Source organism: Delphinus delphis, chromosome 1, assembly GCF_949987515.2.
Source record: "Delphinus delphis chromosome 1, mDelDel1.2, whole genome shotgun sequence".
Classification (NCBI taxonomy): domain Eukaryota; kingdom Metazoa; phylum Chordata; class Mammalia; order Artiodactyla; family Delphinidae; genus Delphinus; species Delphinus delphis.
Window position 1 is genome coordinate 67212324 of NC_082683.1, and position 23821 is coordinate 67236144.

At 35.3% G+C, this 23821-nt stretch overlaps 1 protein-coding gene across 4 annotated transcripts in view; it reads right to left on the bottom strand.

Moving 5' to 3' along the window:
- The window catches only part of ZZZ3 (zinc finger ZZ-type containing 3), a 103899-nt gene that overhangs the window by 3332 nt on the left and 76746 nt on the right, over nt 1–23821 (bottom strand). For 3 of the 4 annotated variants that reach the window (XM_060023893.1, XM_060023887.1, XM_069541171.1), the window contains 9 exons: nt 17443–17581; nt 14239–14386; nt 14037–14152; nt 12446–12517; nt 11312–11413; nt 10553–10648; nt 8021–8173; nt 2780–2914; nt 151–251 (listed from right to left, as the gene is read on the bottom strand). In XM_060023893.1, the coding sequence (XP_059879876.1) occupies nt 151–251; nt 2780–2914; nt 8021–8173; nt 10553–10648; nt 11312–11413; nt 12446–12517; nt 14037–14152; nt 14239–14386; nt 17443–17581 (1062 nt within the window). The remainder of the gene's footprint in view (nt 1–150; nt 252–2779; nt 2915–8020; nt 8174–10552; nt 10649–11311; nt 11414–12445; nt 12518–14036; nt 14153–14238; nt 14387–17442; nt 17582–23821) is intronic. The other variant, XM_060023899.1, reaches the window with a different exon arrangement.

Sequence of the window (23821 nt, forward strand, 5' to 3'; positions counted from 1 at the left end):
TGTCATTAAGGAAAATTTCTTAATTGTCTAGAACAACAAAGTTCAACCCATTAAATGTGGTGATTTTCTAAGCAGTTTAGAAATCAAACTCACTAGTGTCTGAGAAGCTCTTGTCAAAATTTAAGACTTACAATGATAGATAACACTTACCAGTCTGAACAAGAATCACAGAAATCCAAAGACATTTCTGGAGGACAATCCTGGCAGTGCCACCGAACACCCTGGATAGGTTCTATGCCACAGTTATCACACTATTAAAGATTCAGAGAGAAAAAGTATTAAACTATATTGTTCTCAAGCTTTCTTTTTTCCTGCTGGGCAACACATAATGTGCACATAAACATTCTCTCCTCTCTCCCCATGCACAAGATAGTGGGATAACACAAAAAATGGTTATAAGTTAGGCACAATTTCTAGCAAACTAGCTGAAACTCTATCCATTCAAGATTGAGCTACAATACAGATGGGTGAGAGGAACATCATAATATGCTTTAATTTATTTTTAAAAATCTTAAGTAAATCATCTGCAAACTTGGGCATTTGATTATTAGTAGCTATTGACTTGAAAGGTACCTCAGACCAGTGTACAATGACTGGGATTTAGAACCACTGACTTAATACCATTGTTAAAACTATCCAAATATGTTACAGAACTATTTAAAACAGGATACCACAGCTAACATAAACCCAACTGAACACAAAATCCTCTCTGAACTTTCACCTTACTGAGTTACTTTCCAAAGCCTTGAAGGCTCCTAATAACCAACGCCCACCATGAAGAAAAGGCAAATTTAGCTCTTTCTCAGTGTTGTGGCAGTGTGGTAGCCCTCGGTGTGTTCTGCGCAATCTTGGAAATCAAAGTAAATCTCATTTCTAGTTTCTTTGATCATCAGGCCAACTAGAGTGGCTGACAGACTGGCAAACAAGCCACAGCTGGGTCTTACAACAAACTTATGAGAAGTGGAGAGAGTTTCTTCCTGGAAAGACACAGCTGTCAATTAGGAAAATCTCTAAATGGAGAAGCAGGACCACTGAAAGATCTAGAAAAGAAAATCATTTAATATATTCTGGCTAATAGCAACTCCAGAGGATCAGAGGTATAAGAATTTTGTTTTAAATTTATTAAGTCACAGCACACATCAGTATTTTTATGTATACCACTACCAGCAAATCTGTAGTTCATGGTCTCAATTTTACTTCCTCCAATCCCACCAAGTATAGCCAGTTCTAACATCTAAGGTGTTCTCAAACCTGTCAATCTCTCTATTTCTACAGCCACCAGTCAAGTTCAGGACATTCTCATCTTTTGTCTAAATTAATGAAGAGAATCTCCAACTAGTCTCCCTGCCCTCAGCCTTGCTTTCTTCCTATCCATTCTCCATACTAATGCCAGAATGATCTTTTTCCCCCTTCACTTAATTTTTTCTCAATTACATAAAAAATATACATGAACAAATTATATTTAAAGAATTTAACAATACTGTAGTCAGAATTAAGAGTTATCCACTCTAAACCCACTGCCTTCCTAAGGGTTGTATTGTTTAAGAAAATAGAATGATCTTTCCAAAATGCAAATTTCATGTCACTCTGCTTAAAATCCTTCAAAGTTTCTCCAACATTTTAGAAGAGTTTAAACTCCTTAGCAAAATTTCCAAGGCAACTAAATAGCCTCTCACTACTCTCCAGTATGCACACTAGTCACACTCAACTAATTCACTCATTTAACTTCTCTAAATCACTTATGAGATGAAAACAGAATAGGGAAGGATGTGAGTCCATCTAGTTTACTGCTGAATCCCTAGCACTTAGCAAAGTGCCTGGAACATAAATGGATATCTCAAAATTTTGTGGCATGAATAAATGTATTTCTACTAGCCCCTCAAAAAACAGCAGAGATAACTGAATCTGAAAGGGGAAAAGAAATTTCTGATCCATGAACAACAGCAACAACAAAAGAAATAGCTCTATGGATGAATGGACAAAGAAAATGTGTTCTCTCTCTATATATATATATACACACACACACACAACGGAATATTATTCAGCCATAAAACAGAAAGAAATCCTGCCATTTGTGACAACATGGATGAAACCTAAGGACATTACGCTAAGTGAAATATATCAGACACAGAAAGACAAATACTATATGATCTCGCTTAAATGTAGAATCCAAAAAAGTTAAATTCACAGAAGCAAAGAATTAGAATGGAGATTGCTGAGGGTTGCCAGGGGCTGGGTGGGGTGGGGGGAGGTAGTGGTGAGCGTGGTGTCATTGGTCAAAGGGTACAAACTTTCAGTTATAAGATGAATAAGTTCTGGAGGTCTAATGTACAACACGGTAATTATAGTTAATAATACTGCATTGCATACTTGAAATTTGCTGAGAGAGCAGATGTTAAGTGTTCTTATCTCAAAAAAAAAAAGATAACTATGCGAGGTGAATTTTTTTTATATCTTAAATTTTTTGTACACAAATATGTACAGTTTTTATTTGTCAGTTATATCTCAGTAAATTTGGGGTGGGGAAATAGCTAGAAAAACCTCTCATCTCATATATTACCTCAAAGTATACCTGTATATTTTTCTTCTCTATCTCTACTGAATCATAAATCTTTTGACACCAGTAACTGTGGCACACTACTTTGTATAAATGAACAGGACAACTTACTTTTATCTGTGTGCTTGAAAGTCGTGGAGCTTAAAGCTCCGAAAACCACCTTAAATATATCCTATCACCCTTTCAAAAATTAAATGAATAGAAGAATTAAATAGAATTTACCTTGAAGCCCACATGTTGCACAAATCCACTTTCAGCTTGCATTTGCTGAAGTTTCTGTTTTTTTAACTTTTTAAACTGTAATAGTTCCTTATATTCAGGTAAATTCCTATACATAATAGGAATACTTTCTTCATCCTATTGAAAAAAACAAAACACAAAACAAAACTGTTAGTTTCATAATTAAAATGAACTAGTATAAGAAATACTGATAAAGAGTATTTTTCTATTGACAAGATATTTTTCACATTTAAGAGACCCTCGGGCTTCCCTGGTGGCGCAGTGGTTGAGAGTCCGCCTGCCGATGCAGGGGACACGGGTTCGTGCCCCGGTCCGGGAAGATCCCACATGCCGCAGAGCGGCTGGGCCCGTGAGCCATGGCCGCTGAGCCTGTGCGTCCGGAGCCTGTGCTCCGCAACGGGAGAGGCCAAAGAGACCCTCAACATTTTAGGGCTCATAGAAAATCAGTGTTCCTATCAGCAATATTTTAGACTAATACTTCTGGAGGGCTTCTTTTTTTTTTTTTTTTTGCGGTACACGGGCCTCTCACTGTTGTGGCTTCATCAAGGAAACTGATGTTTATAGAAATTATAACATATGCCCAAGCTTACATAGTTAATTAGTTGCAGAGTCAAGTGATTTGAACCCAGATTTGTCCATATAACTAACCCCTTACACACCTAGCAGCCCAAGGCCTAAATCTAAGTGTTATCCTTAATTTTATACTGTCATATCTAATAAAACATAATTCTGTCACTATTTAATACTACCTAAAAATCTCTCTCAAATCAGTCCTCTATAGTATCCACTCCCTCCTCTGTCTCACTGTTGCTAAAAATGGCTTCCTCGCTATCTACAGTGTCAAGCCCAAAGGCCTCAGCTGGATAATGATTCTTTACAATCTCACACTTCACCTACCTTATCTCCCACTATCTTTCATCCATTTCAAATTCTTGTCAACTAAAGATGTTAAATTATAGCTACTGCCTTCCTATGTTACCCCTGAGAAAGACAACATAAATAATGTAATAAATACGTAATACCAATAAATATGATGTAACCCAAATAATTAAATAATGTAGTAAGAAATTTTATAATAAAATATATTAAATTGATATTTTAGGCAAATACAAAGAATACAAACTCTGCTAAATTTTTTAATTTGCATTTTAAGTCTAAGGGTATTATTAAATTTGGTCAACAAGATTAAGTTAGATATATGTATACATATAGCTGATTCACTCTGTTATACAGCAGAAATGAACACATTGTTAAGCAATTATACTCCAATAAAGATGTTAAAAAAAAAAGTTAAATCACCTCACACCCACTAAGATGGCTACTATCAAAATTAAAAAATAGTAATAATAATAATAAGCGTTGGCAAGGATGTAGAGAAATTGAAACTTTTGTACACTGTTGATGAGAATATAAAATGTTCTAGCCATTACTGAAAACAGTACTGTGGTTCCTCAAAAAATGAAACAGAATTACCATATGATCCAGCAATTCCACTTCTGGGTATATACCCAAAAGAAGCTGAGAGCAGAGACTCCAACAGATATTTGTACACCCGTGTTCACAGCAGCATTAGTCACAACAGCCAAAAGGTGGAAGCAACCCAAGTGTCCACTGACAGAAGAATGGATAAATAAAATGTGGTATGCACACTCAATGGAATATTATTTGGCCGTAAAAGTGGAAATTGTGACACATTACATGATGGATGAACCTTGATGACATTATGCTAAGTGATATAAGCCAGTCACAAAAGGACAAAAACTGTATGATTCTACCTATATGAGGTACCCAGAGTAGTCAAACTCAAAGAGACAGAAAGTAGAATGGTAGTTGCCAGGAGCTAGAAGGAGGAGGGAATTGCGAGATGATGTTTACTGGATGCAGAGTTTCAGTTTTGCAAGACATAAAGAGTTCTGGAGATTCGCTGCACAATAACGTAAATGTACTTTAACACCACTGAACTGTACACTCAAAATTGGCTGAGATGGCAAATTTTCTGTTATGGGTATTCAGCACAATTAAAAATTAAAATTCCATACTATTCAGTCATCAAAAACAAACAGATAAAATCTTGCCAGCTATGGCAACAAGGATGGACTTTGAGGGAATTGATGCGAAGTGAAATAAGTCAGAGGAGAAAGACAAATACCGAGATTTCACTCTTATGTTGAATATTAAAAAAACATAAAATAAACAAACAAACAAATTAAAACAAAAACACACACAGGTACAGAGAACAGATTGGTGTTCTTTCCACAGAGGGGAAGAGTGGTACGGGGAGGGAGAGATGGATAGAGGGGGTCAAATGTATGGTGATGGATAGAAACTAGAATTTTTGGTGGTGAGCACACTGTAGTGCATATATATTAGTTGAATTACAATGCTGTGCACATGAAACATATAATGTTATAAACCAATGTTACTTTAAAATGAACAAAAAAACAAATATTTTTAAAATGCTCACCCATAAACAGATTTCCTAGTTATAATCATTTTAAATTTACTTAAAGGAGAAATACTACGACCAATTTCAAGGGGGTCTAAATGGTATACAGATTGTCTCTCTAGCTACTGCTTTTCTGAAAAGAGAAACTGAAATCTATAAATTTTACACTAGAGGATTCATAAATATACATTTAAATAGCTATTTTAAAGTAATCAGAATGATGTGAACTGGTGCTCATTTAAAAATAAATAAATAAAATCAATGGCCAACTTGACTATCACTTCCTTGGGTCTTCCACTTAAACTCTCAATCTGAATTAAGTACCTCTAAAATAATTACAATGACACATACTTTTGAAGCATTTTTAAAATTTTGTAATTTATTGATGTGATTACACATTTATCTCCTCCCACAAAACTAAGATTTATGAGAACCCCAAGATCATAGATATTTTATTCATAACTATGGAGCTAACCTCTAGCAGAGCCTGTTACATATTAAGTGTAAATAAACATTTCTCAAATGAGTAATTCTAATAGTCACAAAATACAAAATTACACACAAATGCCATATCTTAAGACACAGCAGAATCTAGCTGTTTTTCAAAAAGACAAGTTTAAAAAGAAAAAAAAAATTTAAGAATATGGTCATTTTACAGTAGTTTCATACCAAATTATACAGTGTTCGATTAATCTAGAAACAGAACAAAGGAGACTTATTTTTATCTGCTGACTTTTCATTAAAATCTCCTTTTCCAGTTACCATACATAATCAAAGTACTAAGAAAGATAATAAGGCAATCTTCATGTCCTTTAAGCAAGGAATCAGAATCATGTTACTTATTGAGGAAGAATTTTAGCATAGTAAAATAAAAAATATTAACAGCAATAAAAAGGAATCTCTGAATGTAAAGTAAAATGAAATGAATTAACCTAAAATAGCATCCAGTTGATGACAACACAGAGAGGAATTAGTCCAAGAGGATTTAAAAAGTATAATTTGACTTTATTTCTGTAGTTGGGTATATCCTAAGGCAAAAACAGTGCTACCCGGGGCTTCCCTGGTGGCGCAATGGTTGAGAGTCCACCTGCCGATGCAGGGGACATGGGTTCGTGCCCTGGTCTGCGAAGATCCCACATGCCGCGGAGCGGCTGGGACCGTGAGCCATGGCCGCTGAGCCTGAGCATCTGGAGCCTGTGCTCTGCAAAAACAGTGCTACCCAAAAAACCTGTTTTCAGGATCATATTGTTGATGGTAGTGTTAGTATTATTAAATTCTGAGACTACTGTGGGCAGTGTGAGACAAAGAAAGTAAGCATTATGTTGATGTCACTGATAACTGGAATTTTCAGCATGGGAGAAAAATGATACATATTAAAGATCAATATGGGTTAAGTAAAATTCCCACAGTCCTTAAGTTGAATTTGAAATAAAATGATGAATTTATGATGTCTTTTAATTTTAGCAAATATATAACATATTTCTCAGGTCTGTCCACTATATAGGCTTAGATACAATGATCAATCCAGTAGCAAGTAACATCCTGTATCATGATAGAGCCTCCAAATACCATTTCTCAATAAAAGAAAGCAGAACTGACTCCAGGTCTCAAGCAGGAAATATACAAGATGAGCCTGGAATTTCCTTGTCCTACTGGACAGTAAGAAAGCTATAAAAGATTACTAGAGTCTTGTCAAAAGAACTCAAAATCCAGCTTGAATAGGTTACAACCAACCAACGGGCCAATTTGTACACTAATAAAGACAATAATATCAATGCACTGAAACACATTAAATATATTTTAAGTCCAACAATTCATAAGAATACAAAAATTTTCAAACCTCATGAGTCAATCTGGAGGATATCAGAGAACAAACTCATTATTTTAAAAACAAGAAAATAAAGGGAAGAATCAAGCAGTTAGCTGCGTTTTCTGTATGTAACTTAGGATAATCAAATAGTTGATGGGGGGGTTACTTTGTGAATATTCTATCAAATAAATGAAGAAAGAATTTTACTATTTTGTAACATCTAATGAGTTAATGGATCTAAGCAACAATGTATGCTATGTCAAACTGATAAAAGTATACATGAAGTAGTCCTGCCCACCCTAACAAACAAAAAAACAAATAAACCTGAATCTGATCAGTTATCTAGACCTATCAATTTATAGGAGATTCAGGGAACAGAGGAACAGATTAAATGACACCAAGGAGATACAAACAACAAAATCCACACTGAGGTAAATTCTACAAGACAAATAAACCAGTTTTTCAACAGAACAAATGTGAGAGGGGAAAACAGAAGAGAGAGAAAAGGGCGGCGGGGGGGAGGCACTACTGCAATTTATGACTGGGGAAATGTGAATTGACTGTATATCTGGATTATATAAAGAAGTACCTTTTAATAAACATGATAATGATATTTTGTAATGTCTGGAACTTGCTCCAAAATAATCCCAGACAGAAAGTTGGGTGGGTAGGAAGTACAGATGAAAATAAGAGTGCCACAAACTGATAATTGTTAAAGTTGAATAATGGGTGCACATGGGTTTATTTTTGTATCTGCTTGAAAGTTTCTTCATAAAAACATTTTTAAAGCCCATTGTAAAACAAGTTTGACTAGTTAATTAAAAGAAAAGAAAGCAATATTCTCTGAAGAATAGGAATAATTAGGAAATCCTGGTGCTCCCATTCTGTATCCTGATCTGTATAATACATAGATAAAGATAGATAGATAGATAGACAGATATAAATATAGTATAAATAGATAACTTACTGATGCCTCCTCCATAGCAGTGTTCATGTGGCTACGAAAACAGGATCGGTCATCATCTTCATCCATATACACTGGTGGTTCATGGGAAGTCATGAAAGTGGAAGGTTTAAAGAGATGCTTATTAAGGGGGTGCTGTCGTCTGCTTGTTGAAGACTAAGTGAGAAAACAAATTTTTAATTGGGATAGTGGACAATCATTAAAAGAATCAAAAATATAAATGCTACTTCCTGCAAATCTGCCTAATCAGAAGGACTGCACCTCTACCCTTCAGCATACGTGGTTGCTTTTTCTATTTTATCTGGATTTTTAAAAAGACAACAAGCCTTAAATAAAAACAAACCAAACCAACAAACAAATGTAGGCAGAATACCTACGTGGAGTATAATGGACCATATGCTCATTATGTAGCTTATATTTGTATCCCCAACATTTATTACACTCTTGGCATTCACATGCTGAGCTCCTCTTAAGGTCATCTTACAGATGATCAAGGAGGATGAAGTTAGCCAAAGCCAGATATAAAACTATCAAGTAAAAAGAAAATTTCCCCAACACGATGAATGTCTGAAAATAGTATCTAACACTGATTGACTGCTTACTCTTTGTCAATGTCACTTAGCCCTCAAAACATTCCTGTAAAGTAGTTATTATCACTTCTAATTTAAAGGTGAAAAAACAGAGGCATGAGGAGGTTAACTTTCTTGTTCAAGGTACTGCAGCTAGGCAGTGGTAGAATCAAGATTATAAAATAGGCCTCTGTGGAGCCAAAGGCCTCCCTTTGAACCCCTATGCAGACTTCCTCTCTTCACTAGCAGCACCGCCACAAAGAATAACCTCAGCCACATAGAGAACCATCATTTCATTTCAAAATTCAAACTCTAACCATGTCAGGACTTCCCTGCTGGCACAGTGGTTAAGAATCCACCTGCCAATGCAGGGGACACGGGTTCAAGCCCTGGTCCGGGAAGATCCCACATGCCGCGGAGCAACTAAGCCCGTGCGCCACAATTACTGAGCCTGCTCTCTAGAGCCCATGAGCCACAACTACTGAACCCGCATACCACAACTGCGGAAGCCCACACTCCTAGAGTCTGTGCTCCGCAAGAAGAGAAGACACAGCAATGAGAAGCCCACGCACCACAACAAAAAGTAGCCCCCCGCTCACCGCAACTAGAGAAAGCCTGTGCGCAGCAGCAAAGACCCAACACAGCCAAAACTAAATAAATAAATTAATTAATTAAATTTATTTAAAACAAAACAAAACAAAAAACCTCTAACCACGTCTATGACTGGGCTAGATCTCTGCAGTGAAAATGTCTGTTAACTTAAAATTCAGTGCACCCAAAGAACGGAACACATTTAGGTTTCTTTAGTATTCCTTTTGTTATCATCGTCTAGTCTTAGTGGTGAAAACATAAGGTGCACAACACATCTAAAGATAACCTAGAAATCACGAAAATTAAAGCTGTTAAGTTAATGGTGGTTATCAAAGTTCCAACATTCTGAAGTTACAGGATGAACTCTACATATCTAAATAGATAATACTATATTTGGGGAGAAAAAAATCCAAAATATTTAAAACATCTGACAAATTAAAACAAGCTTCCATAGCTTGGTAAAAAGAATAAGAACAAAATTTTTAAAACATGGAGCTATATAGACAATATTCTTAAATGTAAAACAGTTAGTTTCACTAAGGAAGGGTAACAGCATTAGATCGGCTCCTAGCTTCTCTTTAGGTGAATGGTGGCAGTTGCGGGGGAGTGGAAGTACCCAGATGATTTACCAAGTAAATGAAAGAAGGCCAATGATGTGCTTTATTTTTTTGCAATTAAAGCAAAAAATTGGCTATAATTCTACGCAGTGTTCTATGTAGGAGAGGGACAGTAGCTTTTTCACTGTACAGAGCAGCAGAGAACAGTGGAAAAGGCTTAGGTGCAGAATCAGAAGATCAATGATTCCCAGACTTACCAGCTATGTGACTAGACAATTTACTCAATGTACTTAGTTTTCTCATCTATAAAAAGGTTGTAGAACAGTACCTAGCCCAGAGCATTCAACAGTAAGAACAAAAGCTATCTATTAATATTATCATGAGTAAAGTGAAGGTGATACTACCTACACTTCTAAAATTACAGTGAGGATTAAATATCTTAATAAATATTTCTAACCTTGGATTTATATAATATATGTATAAAACAGAAATTGATTATATTTATTAAAGAATCAAACACCCTAAAAACTTTAACATCACAAAGGTCTTTTTGACCTACATACAATCTAATATCTTTCAAATAGCACTCATTCACATAAACTAACCTACTCCTAAGAAAATAATGAATAATTATCATTGAAACTCACTGAGTAGCAATAATGGAATCCTACCATATATAAGAAAATGTTTAGAGTGAGTCAAATTTTAAAAATAAAATAACCCTGTTCTGATAAATATATAAACTTTTACATAGGAACTCTGACTTTGATGAATTTAATCTGAGATCTAAGGTTTACTTTTACCTATTTTCTTTTTACCTTTTTGGAGTATATATATAAGTTTGGTGTTCTGCCTGGGACTGGAATGCCAGCTTTAGTTAGTTTTATGAAATACTTCTGCACTCGGCTGGCAACCTAAGGAAACATGACAAGCCTTTTAACATAATAAATGACAAGACATGCAGTACCAGAATAGTTTTTTAAAATAGTTTTTAAAACATACATGTGTATCTTAATGAATAGTCACAACTTAAAATCTACCATAAATCTAGAAATAATTTTAAATTGCCACCAAAGACACTTATGTTTTAAAATAGAGACAAAAAAATTGTTAAAATAAATTAAATCTGTTTGATTCCAAAGCTAAACACAGTTTCAACTTGTGAACACAAGTGCTTGTAGCATAAAAACACATCTATTAATATCAATGGGAATGTGAAGGAGAAAACTGACAGATATTTTTTTAGAAAGACAATCAGGGAATACTGACTAAGGCACTATCACAAATCTATTAGCACAGTCTAACCAAAAAGCACAAACTGGTGCACTCATTAAACATTCAAGAGACACCAAGTCCATTACTTTTTTATTTTTAAGTAATGATCCAAAGCAGAATTATCTCAGAGTTGTTTCTAAAATCAACAGAAAAATAAACAATGTTGTTTTTTAAAACTCCACATACTATAGCACTGTGTAGCTAAATATGAAGGGGCAGGTCTACTGATTTTAGCTTCACTATCCTTCATTTAAAAAACCATCAAAAACATGCCAACAATATGGGGCTATCTCCTCAATTACCTGCTTTGCTGTCCTATTGCCCAGTTCATCTGCTATCTTCTGCCAGCGTCGAGATTCTACTTCTTCAGGAGGGTATTTCAAGAGTAGTTGTTCAAGCTTTTTCTAAGCCAAACCAAAGACCAAATTTAAGAAAGTTTAATACTGAGTTTCTAAATAAATACATTCACCTTTCATCTTAAACTATAATACTCCCTCCCCAACTTTGGGGGTTAGGTCAACTAGAAATCCTCATGATAGGAAAAATTTCTAGTAAGGAATTTAAGACTTCACAAGAAAAATAAGATTAGAAAATAAACCTATGAAAGACCTTATAAAGATTTTCTATGCACTTCAGTAAAAAAAGGAAAGCACCCCCAACAAAGAAAATAATTAATTAATATGTTACATATTTTAGTGATTTCCACTGACCACTTTATCTTGCTAGACCATGTTTAGGCTTGCCACTATGGATCTGACAAAACTATGTAAATTCATTTGGATTTAGACAGAATACTAAAAGAGATCTTTTCCTCCTTTGTGTGGTCCTTCATTCAAATATTTAATTTTAATATTCTGACCTATCTCCTAAATTCTCCCATAGTCCTAAGGATGCAAAACAGTCCAAATGTTGGAAATAAAAGTTTCCTGAAGCTTTTTATAAACTGATAAACTCATTACAGCTGTGGGGCTAATCCTCACATGAGATAGAGATGTGTCTCAAACCTTACCCACAAACAATCCTAGCTATATGCCAAAATGTAAGAGAACACTCTGACCTTGGCTTTGCCAGCTCCCCTCCAAACAAAAACAAGAATTCACTTTGAAGCACAGCTTTACTTGGCTCCAGGTTTTTCTGTCTCACAAAGCTGCATTACAAAAACTTTACTCCATCTGTTTCAATATCTTTTTCAATCCCCTCCCCAAACCCAGGTTCCTTATTTAAAAATTATCCCCAAAATGGAATTCATATATTCTCAGAATGCAAAATTCTTGAAGTATGCAAAAAGGTATACAGAAACAAGTTTAAATATTTTAAATTCATGGTTAAGAGGGATTACATACAACAATATACACTTTACTCATAATACTGGCTCTAATTTTAACTGTTTTTTTTTTTTTTTTTTTAAACCTACACAATTTAGAAATACCTATTACCTGTTCTTCAACAGTCCACAACTGGTTAAATGTTTCAGGTTTGGTATCATCACACAGGCGTCCTCTTATCATCTGCATATAAAACAAGGTTTTTGTCAGAGAGAAAAAACAAAGACTACCCTTTGATATAGCCAAATAACACACAAATTGTGAAATTTTTAATTAATTTCAAAATATGTGAGTAAATCTATTTTTTTAATGTGTACATAATTTATTGCTTCCAAAATGTTTTCATGTTCTTTTATTTCATTTGGTTTTATACTCCTAGCAATCTTGAGATACAGGTGACAGCAACTTCATTTTAAAGAAAAAGAAATGTTTCTTTTTTTTTTTAATAATCATTGTTACATTGCTTATATTTTATTTGAATTACCTTTCTTTGGTAGATTGCAAATCATCTGAAAACCAAATAATTCAAATATTTTTAACAAATCCATTTTCCAATTAGTGTCTTGTACCTCAGAAGAGTATTTCCATCCCAATCTTTTAAATAAAGCATCACATCCACCCTCACAAAGAAAAATCAAGGAAACAAAGCATGAATACACACCAGGTGCATCTTTCTCCTTTGTTATCTATTTATTCTTTACTTTTGAAATATGAACAGTTTTATTTCTAGCCTAAGGATGTGGGGAAACATCTTGAAGAGATCATATGTACTGATTGTTTAGGGCAGTTGTAGAAATAACAATGTACCATATATATTCTTTGCTAACAATGAGGAAATTATACGTGGAATTTTTTCAGGTGCATCTTTCTCCTTTGTTATCTATTTATTCTTTACTTTTGAAATATGAACAGTTTTATTTCTAGCCTAAGGATGTGGGGAAACATCTTGAAGAGATCATATGTACTGATTGTTTAGGGCAGTTGTAGAAATAACAATGTACCATATATATTCTTTGCTAACAATGAGGAAATTATACGTGGAATTTTTTCCATTATAATATTTTTAATGTGCCAGTCTTTTTATTTAAGTAATAACAAAGTAATATCCTAAACCTATGTCTTGCTCATAAAATGGAGCCTAATATCAATTTTACTAAAATGTACATAATATTTTTAACTAGTTACACAGCTCAACATACCACTATGTTTATGGCTATTGTTTATTTTAAAGAAATGTTACTTTTTCATTCTGAACCCACATGTTTATTGAAGTTCATCTAACTAACAGCAGCAAGGCCAGGTTACAACCAGCAAATCCTAGTTACATTCCACTACACACAAAGAGCTCTTATTTTTAGAATAAATACTGTATTATGTGTCAGGCACTGAACTGGGCATGTTACATGTACTACTCATTATATTCCTCACAACAACTCTACAAAATAGGGTGATATTAATCACATTTTATATAAGAGGAAACTGCAGCTTCGAGACTTTAATATAGATGACATCTGAAGTTCCACAGCTAGTAAGTGGTGGAGTTATGATTTCAACCCAGCTTTTTCTTAACTTCAAAGTTCATGTTCTCATTATACCTTCAAGTGAAAAGACTGCTTGAATTTTAAGAATACAAACCAGCAAAATGTTAAAATGTTTTGTCTACAATTCAAATTTTCCTGCTCTAACACTTTATCCTGCTTACCTGAGGACGACTGTTTGAGCCTTCTGGACCATCACTCAAAGGCAACATAGAGTATGAAAGGGACTCTCCATCCTTCCTAGGATCTAAAGGACTTTTTGGTCTAGCAGGTAAACCTACTAAAAAGAAAACCACGTATAGGATTATTAAAGCAAGACTTTGTCGGGTAGTTCTCTAATTAAATTCGTATCATGTAATTTCTTACCTTTATCAAAAACTAGCTTAACTCTCCTAGTATGTCTTTTGCGATTTTTAAATTCTCTTTCAAAGTTCCCAAGGCTATTGGTATATTGGTCCCATACAATCTCGGGCAATTGAACAACTCTCTGTGGATATGGAAGCCCTATATCAGCCTGGTGGGGGAAAAAAATGAAAGTGACAAACTAAGTTTAATTCAAGAAATTATCAACTACAACCAAATTTCCAGATGACTCCAAATCTAAATAATCATCAACTGAGCATTTCTACTCACTTTTTGAATCCAACAGCCAATGAAGTTAATACAGTCTAAACACTAAATGGTAGAAATGATAGCCAAGTAAAGGAAAATGAACTTAACAAAACATAAGCACTATTTTTAGAGGTCTAGAGCTGAACTATATAAACATACTGTACTTTATCACTGACACACTTTAAACAGAAATAGCAAAGAAAGATTTTTATCTCTAAGAACAGCACATGAAATGTGTTTGACTGAAATATAATAGATATGACTTGATACACAGAATCCATTTTTAATGGACCCATGTGTTCCTGACTTATCCATAAAACTATTAATTATTTTCACACTATATAACTCAGCACGTGTACAAAAAAACATCACATTTTGAGAATCAAAACTACATCTTTAGTTTACTTGGAATTCAATTACTTTGCCAACCACCTTTAGAGAAGTTAACAGTTGTCATAATTACTAAAACCAGGTCATTAGGATCAATCTTTTTTTTTTTTTTTTTGCGGTACGTGGGCCTCTCACTGTTGTGGCCTCTCCCGTTGCGGAGCACAGGCTCCGGACGCGCAGGCTCAGTGACCATGGCTCATGGGCCTAGCCGCTCCATGGCACGTGGGATCTTCCCGGACTGGGGCACGAACCCGTATTCCCTGCATCGGCAGGCGGACTCTCAACCGCTGCGCCACCAGGGAAGCCCATGATCAATCTTTTGATAGGGATTTGGGTTTCATGGGTGGGTGTATTTGTCAGAACTCATATAATGGTAAAATTGGGATTTCTGAATTTCACTGTATGTAAATTTCACCTGAAAAAGTTTAAAAAAAAATTTTAGTTAACGATATGCCTTCTGAAGTGTTTTGGTGTTAAGTGTGCATGTCTGCAACTCTGGAATGCATCAAATGCATTCCATCTTGAAATAAGATAGAACGGTGGATGGAAGAATTGCATAAACATTCAATCAAGCAAATATAATAAAATGTTAATGGTAGAATCTGGGGGTGGATGTGTGTGCTAACTATACAGTACTTTCCACTTTTTCGTCTACTTAACATTTTTCAAAATAAAATGTTGAGAAAAGAATCAGGTCATAAATTATGAAATTGGCAGGCAAAATCCACTTTATGACACAGAATTCTTAATTTTTATTTTGCTTGTGACATATTATATTAGCACCATCATCATAATAGCACATATTAGTCTAAGGTTCAACTTTAGAAAAATTAGAACAGAGTGTCTTTTAAAATAATGATGGTAGTAATATCAAAGAAAGCTAACAAGCCGTAAAGGTTCCCTGCATTCTATATACCAATATATAATCCAAGTTTCCTTAATTTCAATTAGGAGTTTTTAGATGTCCAGTAAAACAAAGAGATCACATGTCAACAACTTAACTACTCTGGTAAACCTAAAGAAAATAGACAATTTAAGCATACATGAGTTAACACAGAAAAAGTGAAAACTCAAACTTCTAAATTAAATCCAGCAGAAAATTTTCTTTCCAAGGAACATAAGTCTTTCATGATTACCAAAGTATCTGGGATTTAATACACATTTGTACATTTTTGAAAAAATTCTTAAGATAGCCAATATCACATCTCTGTTTCTGAGATAAAGTGAAAAGAAATTCAGTTCTAAACTAAACACAGAAATGGAAAACCAGCAAATAACCAACCACATACATATCTAGTAAATATGCATAACTGCATCTTTTTGCCCACCCAAGAACATGAATAAAATGCGATTAAGGTTAAAACACCATCTGTTTTAGTTGAATCAATGATAAGTAAACACTGTAAGTACTGTATCTTTTTGCACCAGCAAATTGTTTCATGACAGCAGTGCAGAATCAATAAACACCTAAGTGGGCCCACTATAACACAGAGGGTACAATAGGGTTCTAAAAACTCTAGAAGGTTTAACAAATCAATATGTAGATCCTACGTCTATTATGATATTCAGTGTTCTGAAAGCAGAGAAAGGAATGCTTGCCAAGTAAATAACATAACTAGAAAAATCCAAATCCAAACAATAATCATCTAAATAAAATGAGGTCCCCAGGGCTGTTCCCTCAACACCTGGTAGACCACTTCTGTGACTCATTAAAAACTAGTAACTAATAACTAAATTTTTCATACTGAACAGGCTAAATTTTTGTGTTGTTTAAGGCGAAAAAGAGGATTCTTTTTCATAGTTTTTCAGTTTTAATCTTTTCAGACAATGCTGATTAATATTTGCCTCTCAAATTTACTGAATCATTAGTGGGCCCCTAATTCAAGACACATACTATGGCATAAATGCACATCTAGATTATCTCCATGTTTACACACTAAGAAAGTTATAAAAACTTGAATCACTTTCAAATGGTTAACTGCTTAAATATGAAAGTTATGTTTTAAGGAAAAAATAAAATTATAAGGAATTTTACACTAAAATAAAAGAAGATTTCAAAATTAAGTAAAATTTATATACCTCATTCTCATAGGCTTGGCAACCATAACCTTAAAGACATTTAAAATATAGTTTTTGTTTGTATCACCATTGTTTTCTATCTCACTACGTTCAGAGTTAGAAAAGTAACTCTAAACTAAGCAGTAAATAAATACTAAAGTATTTTTTCTTTTAGCTTCAACAATCTTGAAGTCCTGAAAGCAAAACAGGGAAAATATTTTTAAGATGGGGAAGGAAGAAAGTAACAGAAAAAGACTGTAAAAATGGCTAGGAACAGGACATCAGGTTTCTAAACACACATCCAATTAAAGCTCCTAGCTATCTTCATTGAGGTATATTTTATTGTGTGTTTGGTGGGGGTGAAGGAAGGCAGTATTCTGCCTTCAGTAATATGGGTTAATTACAGAAGGGGAAAAAATTAAACATTTAAGTATATAATCATATAAAAAGAACAAACCGAGTTATTACCAAATACATCTCAATAAATCTTAAAAGTTGCTCAATATATACCTTCTTCTGGAGTTTTTCCACAAATCCAATGGGATTTTTTAGTGCTTCTCTCTGATGTCTGCCTAAGCTTTCAAGGTCCTGGACTGCTTGAGAACGCTGAGCCTCGAGTACAGCAATCGTCTGTAACAGTCTCTGATAACTACAGAGACAAAAAAAAAAAAGCCCTCACTAAAATTTTCTAGTTACAACAATAAATAAAAACTGAGTTCAAGCTGTGATCTACTATTAAGTCACACAGTCTTTGTAAAGTTACCTGAAAGAGTTTTAGTAAAACATATTACTGGGAATAAATGAGGTCTTCCTGAGTTACGAAGTACCTAGTCAGAAAATAGCAGTTAGAGAAAGCAAAGCCTTATTCTCCCATCTAAAGTTCTTAATTCTTGAACCGGAACAAGTACAGAAAGTCAGAAAGCAAGCATCTTGACTTTCCAGCAATCCAAGTCATTAAGAAACAGCTAAATTAAAAAAATAATAATTTTTTTTTAAATCGTAAGATTTTTAGCACCAGGAGGGATCACCAAATTCAGACCCTCTGTTGTACTCTGTTGGAATAAGAAATCTGAGGCAAATTTTCTTGACCAGAGTTACAAGAAACTGTCACATAATTCAGACATGATCTTAGTTGGCATGGTTCTCATTTGCTCTTTCTGTTATACCTCCATTCTAGAGGAAGTTTACTTCCCTGTCAATTCTTAAGTATTAAACATTTTTACAGAAGAAAGGACTGAAAGATATTTCTTACTTCCCTGCCTATAACAGTCTATTTAGCACAGCTAACATAGAATTTTACCCACACAAACCTACTATCTGTTCATATTCTCCTCCCCCCAACCCCAGTTCAAATTGTCCTGCCTCTCTAATGTCTAATTTCACGTATCAATACACATAAGGAAACACGTTAGCACAAAACCCCTGAATACTCGAATGTATTTTGCAAAAGAACCAAGAACAAATCACTCCAAGTTCACTTCAAAATAAGTCACTAGGTCTTTAAAATATTAGTGAAGCACAATTTTTCTTTATGGCTTTCAATAAATTTCATTCTGTTTCCCAACAGACTATAAACTCCATAATGGCAAACACATCTGAAAAGTCCACTGTTTTGTTTATTCAGTGTGCAGCACACTTCCCAACATATAGATGCTCAGTAAATATTCTTTGAATGAACAAATGGACAGATGTTCTGTGCAATCAAAAGTATACTGAAACTTTTAAGTCCGGAAGTTAGCAAACAAGCAGAAATTTCAAGGGTAAAACAATGCAATTTTGATGTTCACAGCCATGGCGTAACTGCAACATGACATTCTCTATTAGAACACCATTTCAGCCCCCTGCCTAAAACATATTCTTATTCTCAAGTCCCTTGTTAACTAATCCCTGATGAGATGTTTAATAATCAAGGTAAAAACTCCTAACACTGAAGGGTAAGGCTTCTCGCAAGCTAGAGATACTTCATTCAAAAGTTAGAACTGAATTGGAAACCAAGGGCTGTACTAAGTTACTCCTGGATCAGTTACAGAGGTTAAGCCTAAACTCACCTTCACTCTGCCTCTGTTTGCTTTGAGGTGTATGGCGTGTACAAACCTTGACCGTGCTGGTGTTTTCTTACTAGGCAGGCTCACCCACGCTCAATCTTAGGGTGACTGTACTGAGTCAGGTAGAACCTAACCTCTCTATAATACTCTTAATTGCCATATTTCACCTTCAGAATACCTACCCCATGTAGCTGAATAACCAAAGACTTACATGGTGTCTCTGTGATGACTGACCCCTGCTTTAAATAGGACACACTTCTGTATCATCAATATGAAAATGATTATGAGTCTATTAAACTTGCAGCAAACTACTGTAAGCAAGTAACAATTAATGAGGCACAAGTAAGAACAGAGTTATAGGGAAAAACAAGCAGAGGCTTGAAAAAAGTGCTACAGTCAGTCACTGCCACTGGGAAGAAAGGCCTCTACTTGAAGTCAGTAAATTATAACAATTTTTACTGTATGTAAATTATTCCACAATGATTCTGACTTTAAAAAATAATTCCAACAGAGATTACAAAGAAAGTATAACTCTTCACTCCCTATTTTGCTTCTCTTCAATCAAGATTAAATGATTAGCAAATTGAAAGACCTAATATATACATTGGTAAAGACTTAAAAGTCCAGAATAAGTAAAAAGACTGTAAGAAGATAGTGAATTTAAGTCTTTTAGGCCAGCTAATTTGAATAATTTCCTAGCGTATTCAGAGATTTTACCAATAAGATTATCATACATATCCCTAAGCAGAGATGGAGAAAATAAAAAACTGGCATGACATCTAAAAAACAGTATAATACAGACAAATCTAATTTCACTCCTACCCATCCACTCACTTCACCTCTAAAAGCAAACCACTGGAATCTGACCCAGGCAACAGTTGAGGCAAGATTCATCTGTTCATTAATTTAGGCACTATCCTTAAAAGCTTCAGTAATTATCAAAGTAAATCAGGAACAGAGCTTAGGTATAATAGAGGATCTACCACTACACCAGAGAGGGAGTAAAGGAACTGGATGGGAACGAATGAGACAGAACTGCCATGTTGTGGGGGATGGAGGATGGGCATGTGAGGGTCCATCATACCATTCTGTCCACTTTTTTGTTTTGCTTGAAGTTCTCCACAATGAGTTAAAAAGAAAACTCCAATTTGAGTTCAAATTAACCGGTGATGTGGCCACTATACTCTTCCTGGGCTAATCGGATCATACTCGCTAGTGTATTCAGCTCTGCTTTGAGAGACAAACAGGTTCATGACCACACAAGATGGATGGGAGACTATGTAATATGAAATAACAAATAGTGTCAAACATTTACTGAATGTGTACTATATATATTATACAATGTGCAATTAGTCAATTCTCATAATCAACTTACAAGATAGGTACCATTACCCTTATTTCACAGATAAGTAAACCAAGGCACAGATCATGCCAGCCATTTGTTCCATAATGTGATGTGAGGAATAATTAGCCAAGAAATGGGAACCTGCAATAAAATATGATTTCAATCTTTATGTAACATGCAGTTATGTGGAAAAGAAAATAGACTTGTTTTATAATGTACAAAGGGGCAAACTAGAATCAAATTGTGATAAGGCACAATATGAAGAAAAACCTCTCAGTCAAAACCAATAAAAGATGGTAGGACAGTGCCCAATCACCATAGATGTTCACAGAGATATTTAAAGGAAATTCAAGCATTAAAAAATCCTGAAGGGCTTCCCTGGTGCCGCAGTGGTTGAGAGTCCGCCTGCCGATGCAGGGGACACGGGTTCGTGCTCCGGTCCAGGAAGATCCCACGTGCCGCGGAGCGGCTGGGCGCGTGAGCCATGGCCGCTGGGCCTGCGCGTCCGGAGCCTGTGCTCCGCAATGGGAGAGGCCACAACAGTGAGAGGCCCGCGTATAGCAAAAAAAAAAAAAAAAAAAAAAAAATCCTGAAACTCTTTTACTCCAGTAAAACATGCTGCTTTCAATTCTGCTATTCACTGAACCAAGTAAGAGGATGGAAAGACTGGGGGAAAAAAAAAAAGTATACACTTTTACATGAATGCAAGTAGAGTACAGCTTCCCCACATGGACAACTTTGTATTAAATCTATCAAAATTATTTTTTATCTATTTCTAAAGCTGAATCCAATGCAAAGAACAGCAAGCTTAGCTGTGGCAGATAATTGTTAATTTTATTTCTGTTTCATGTCTTCAACATAAAAAGAATTTTAGCTTGTATACTGAGGAATCACATTTGACTAAAATAGAAATACTCTTCAAATCTACATCGAAGTTACTTTCACTACCTTTCACTCTCCAAGCCTTCCTGAATTCTTTACTCACTTCTGTGAATTTTACAACATTTATATGAAAGTATATTTGTAAAAATACTGATGTCTGAAAGAGGATACCAAGAATTAACAATCTAGAAATTTAATTGTATTCTCCAATTTCTAGGCAGTGATATTACACACACTATGAGACAGTGAGAGTGAGAGAGAGAGAGAGAGAGAGAGAGGAGAAAGATTTTATTTCCAAGCAAGCCAGAATCCTTTTCAAGGAGTCAGATTTCAATTCTATTGTGGAAGGTTACATGGCATTTGTAATTTTAAAAAACTAATGGGGAAACTATTTATTTATTTATTTTTGGCTGCATTGGGTCTTCAGTGCTGCACACGGGCTTTCTCTAGTTGCAGCAAGCAGGGGCTACTCTTCGTTGTGGTGTGTGGGCTTCTCTTGTTGTGAAGCATTGGCTCTAGGCACATGGGCTTCAGTAGTTGTGGCACACAGGCTCAGCAGTTGTGGCACACGGGCTTAGTTGCTCTGCGGCATCTGGGATCTTCCCAGACGAGGGCTCAAACCCGTATCCCCTGCACTGGAATGTGGGATCTTCCCAGACCAGGGCTCAAACCCGTATCTCCTGCACTGGTAGGTGGATTCCTAACCACTGTGCCACCATGGAAGTCCCTGGGAAACATTTTAAAAAATCTAAACTGAGGGTTATTCTGCCCCTAAAATTGGCTTGATTATTCAGTCATTAAATAGTGTCACTAAAGACCTCACCAAAAAAAAAAAAAAAAGGAAAGAAAAAAAAAGAAAGCTATTCTAGATCAGGAGTCTACAACCTGTGGTCTGCCTGTTTTTTTAAATAAAGTTTTATTGGAACATACCTATACTCATTTGTTTACACAATGTCTATGGCTGTTTTCTAGCTACAATGACAGAGTGGAGTAGCTGTAAAGTGGAGTTGATCCCCAAAGCTTAAAATATTACTATCTGCGCCTTTAGGGAAAAGTCTGCAAGGCCCTGCTCTAGATCAAAAGATACAGAGACATGACAATCAAATGTAATGCATAATCTGAGATTAGCTCCCACAGCAGGAAAACGGACATTTGGGTGTATAGATGGAAAAATTTTAATATATTGCTGTTTGTATCAGTGCCAAACTGGTGTAATAAGGTAGTTAAGGTTATGTAGGAGACCGTCCTTGTTTTTAGGAGACATATACTAACATATACGGGTGATAAGTCAACAACACACTTTAAAACAGCTTAGCAGGCACTCCCCTGGTGGTCCAGTGTCTGTGCTCCCAATGCAGGGGGCCTGGGTTCAATCCCTGGTCAGGGAACTAGATCCCACACGCCACAACTAAGATTTCGCATGTCACACTAAAAGATTCCGCATGCCGCAACGAAGATCCCACGGGCCTCAACTAAGACTTGGCGTAGCCAAATTAACTAACTAATTAATTAATTAATTAAAACCCGGCTTAGTAAAAAGAAAAGTTTTATAGTATATGAGGTGGGAACGAAGATGAGGGGGAAACAGTAGCATGATTATTATTAGCTGGAACACTAAGCTTGATTAAACACACCGAAAAAAACTAGAGGAAATAACATGACATAATAATAAATCTATTAGTTTACACTGTAAGAAGAAAAGGACAAGGGGTATAGGAAAAACTTACAATCAGATGACTTAACAAATGTTTTCACATGTGTGCACAAATGCACTCTTGTATGCATTGTGAGTAGAAGGAAATAAGAAAAAGAAGAGCAAGATTTATTGTAGATTTTATTTTCAATAGGACAAAGTTATGTAAAGCAAATTGGTTCTCAAAAAAACAGTAATATTTTAACAAAATTTTAAACAATAACAAATTTCATCATAGCAATCTACCAGGGTAAAACAATTGAGGGAGGAGCCTCAATTTACTCTAACTATACCATTACCTTAACTAAGTGTGACATTTTCCACTGCCTGCAAAATATTGAGCTCACCATGTATATACATGATTGAACAGAAATTACTTTCATGAAAGTAGAACACATGGTTTTTAAAATTATTGCCTTCCTTCACGAAGGATTTGAAACACTAAAACTACAGGATTTTCAAATTCAATAATTCACAAATGGTTTCTCTCACTTTTCATTAGAGAATGATCAAAAAGACTTTTATGAAATTCTGTGTTAAGACAGAAACTAATACCTCAGCTCCTGACAGTACGTCTTTCCAGATATAAAGATCAACTCTGTATTGAAAACAACTAAAAATGCTCAATTAAAAACAAATAAAGAGGGACTTCCCTGGTGGTACAGTGGTTAAGAATCCACCCACCAGTGCAGGGGACACAGGGTTTGAGCCCTGGTCCGGTAAGATCCCACATGTCACGGAGCAACTAAGCCCGTGCGGCATAACTACTGAGTCTGTGCTCTAGAACCTGGGAGCCACAACTACTGGGCCCACGCACCACAACTATTGAAGCCCGTGTGCCGAGAGCTCCACAACAAGAGAAGCCACCATGATGAGAAGCCAACTCACAGCAACGAAGAGTAGACTCTGCTCACCGCAACTAGA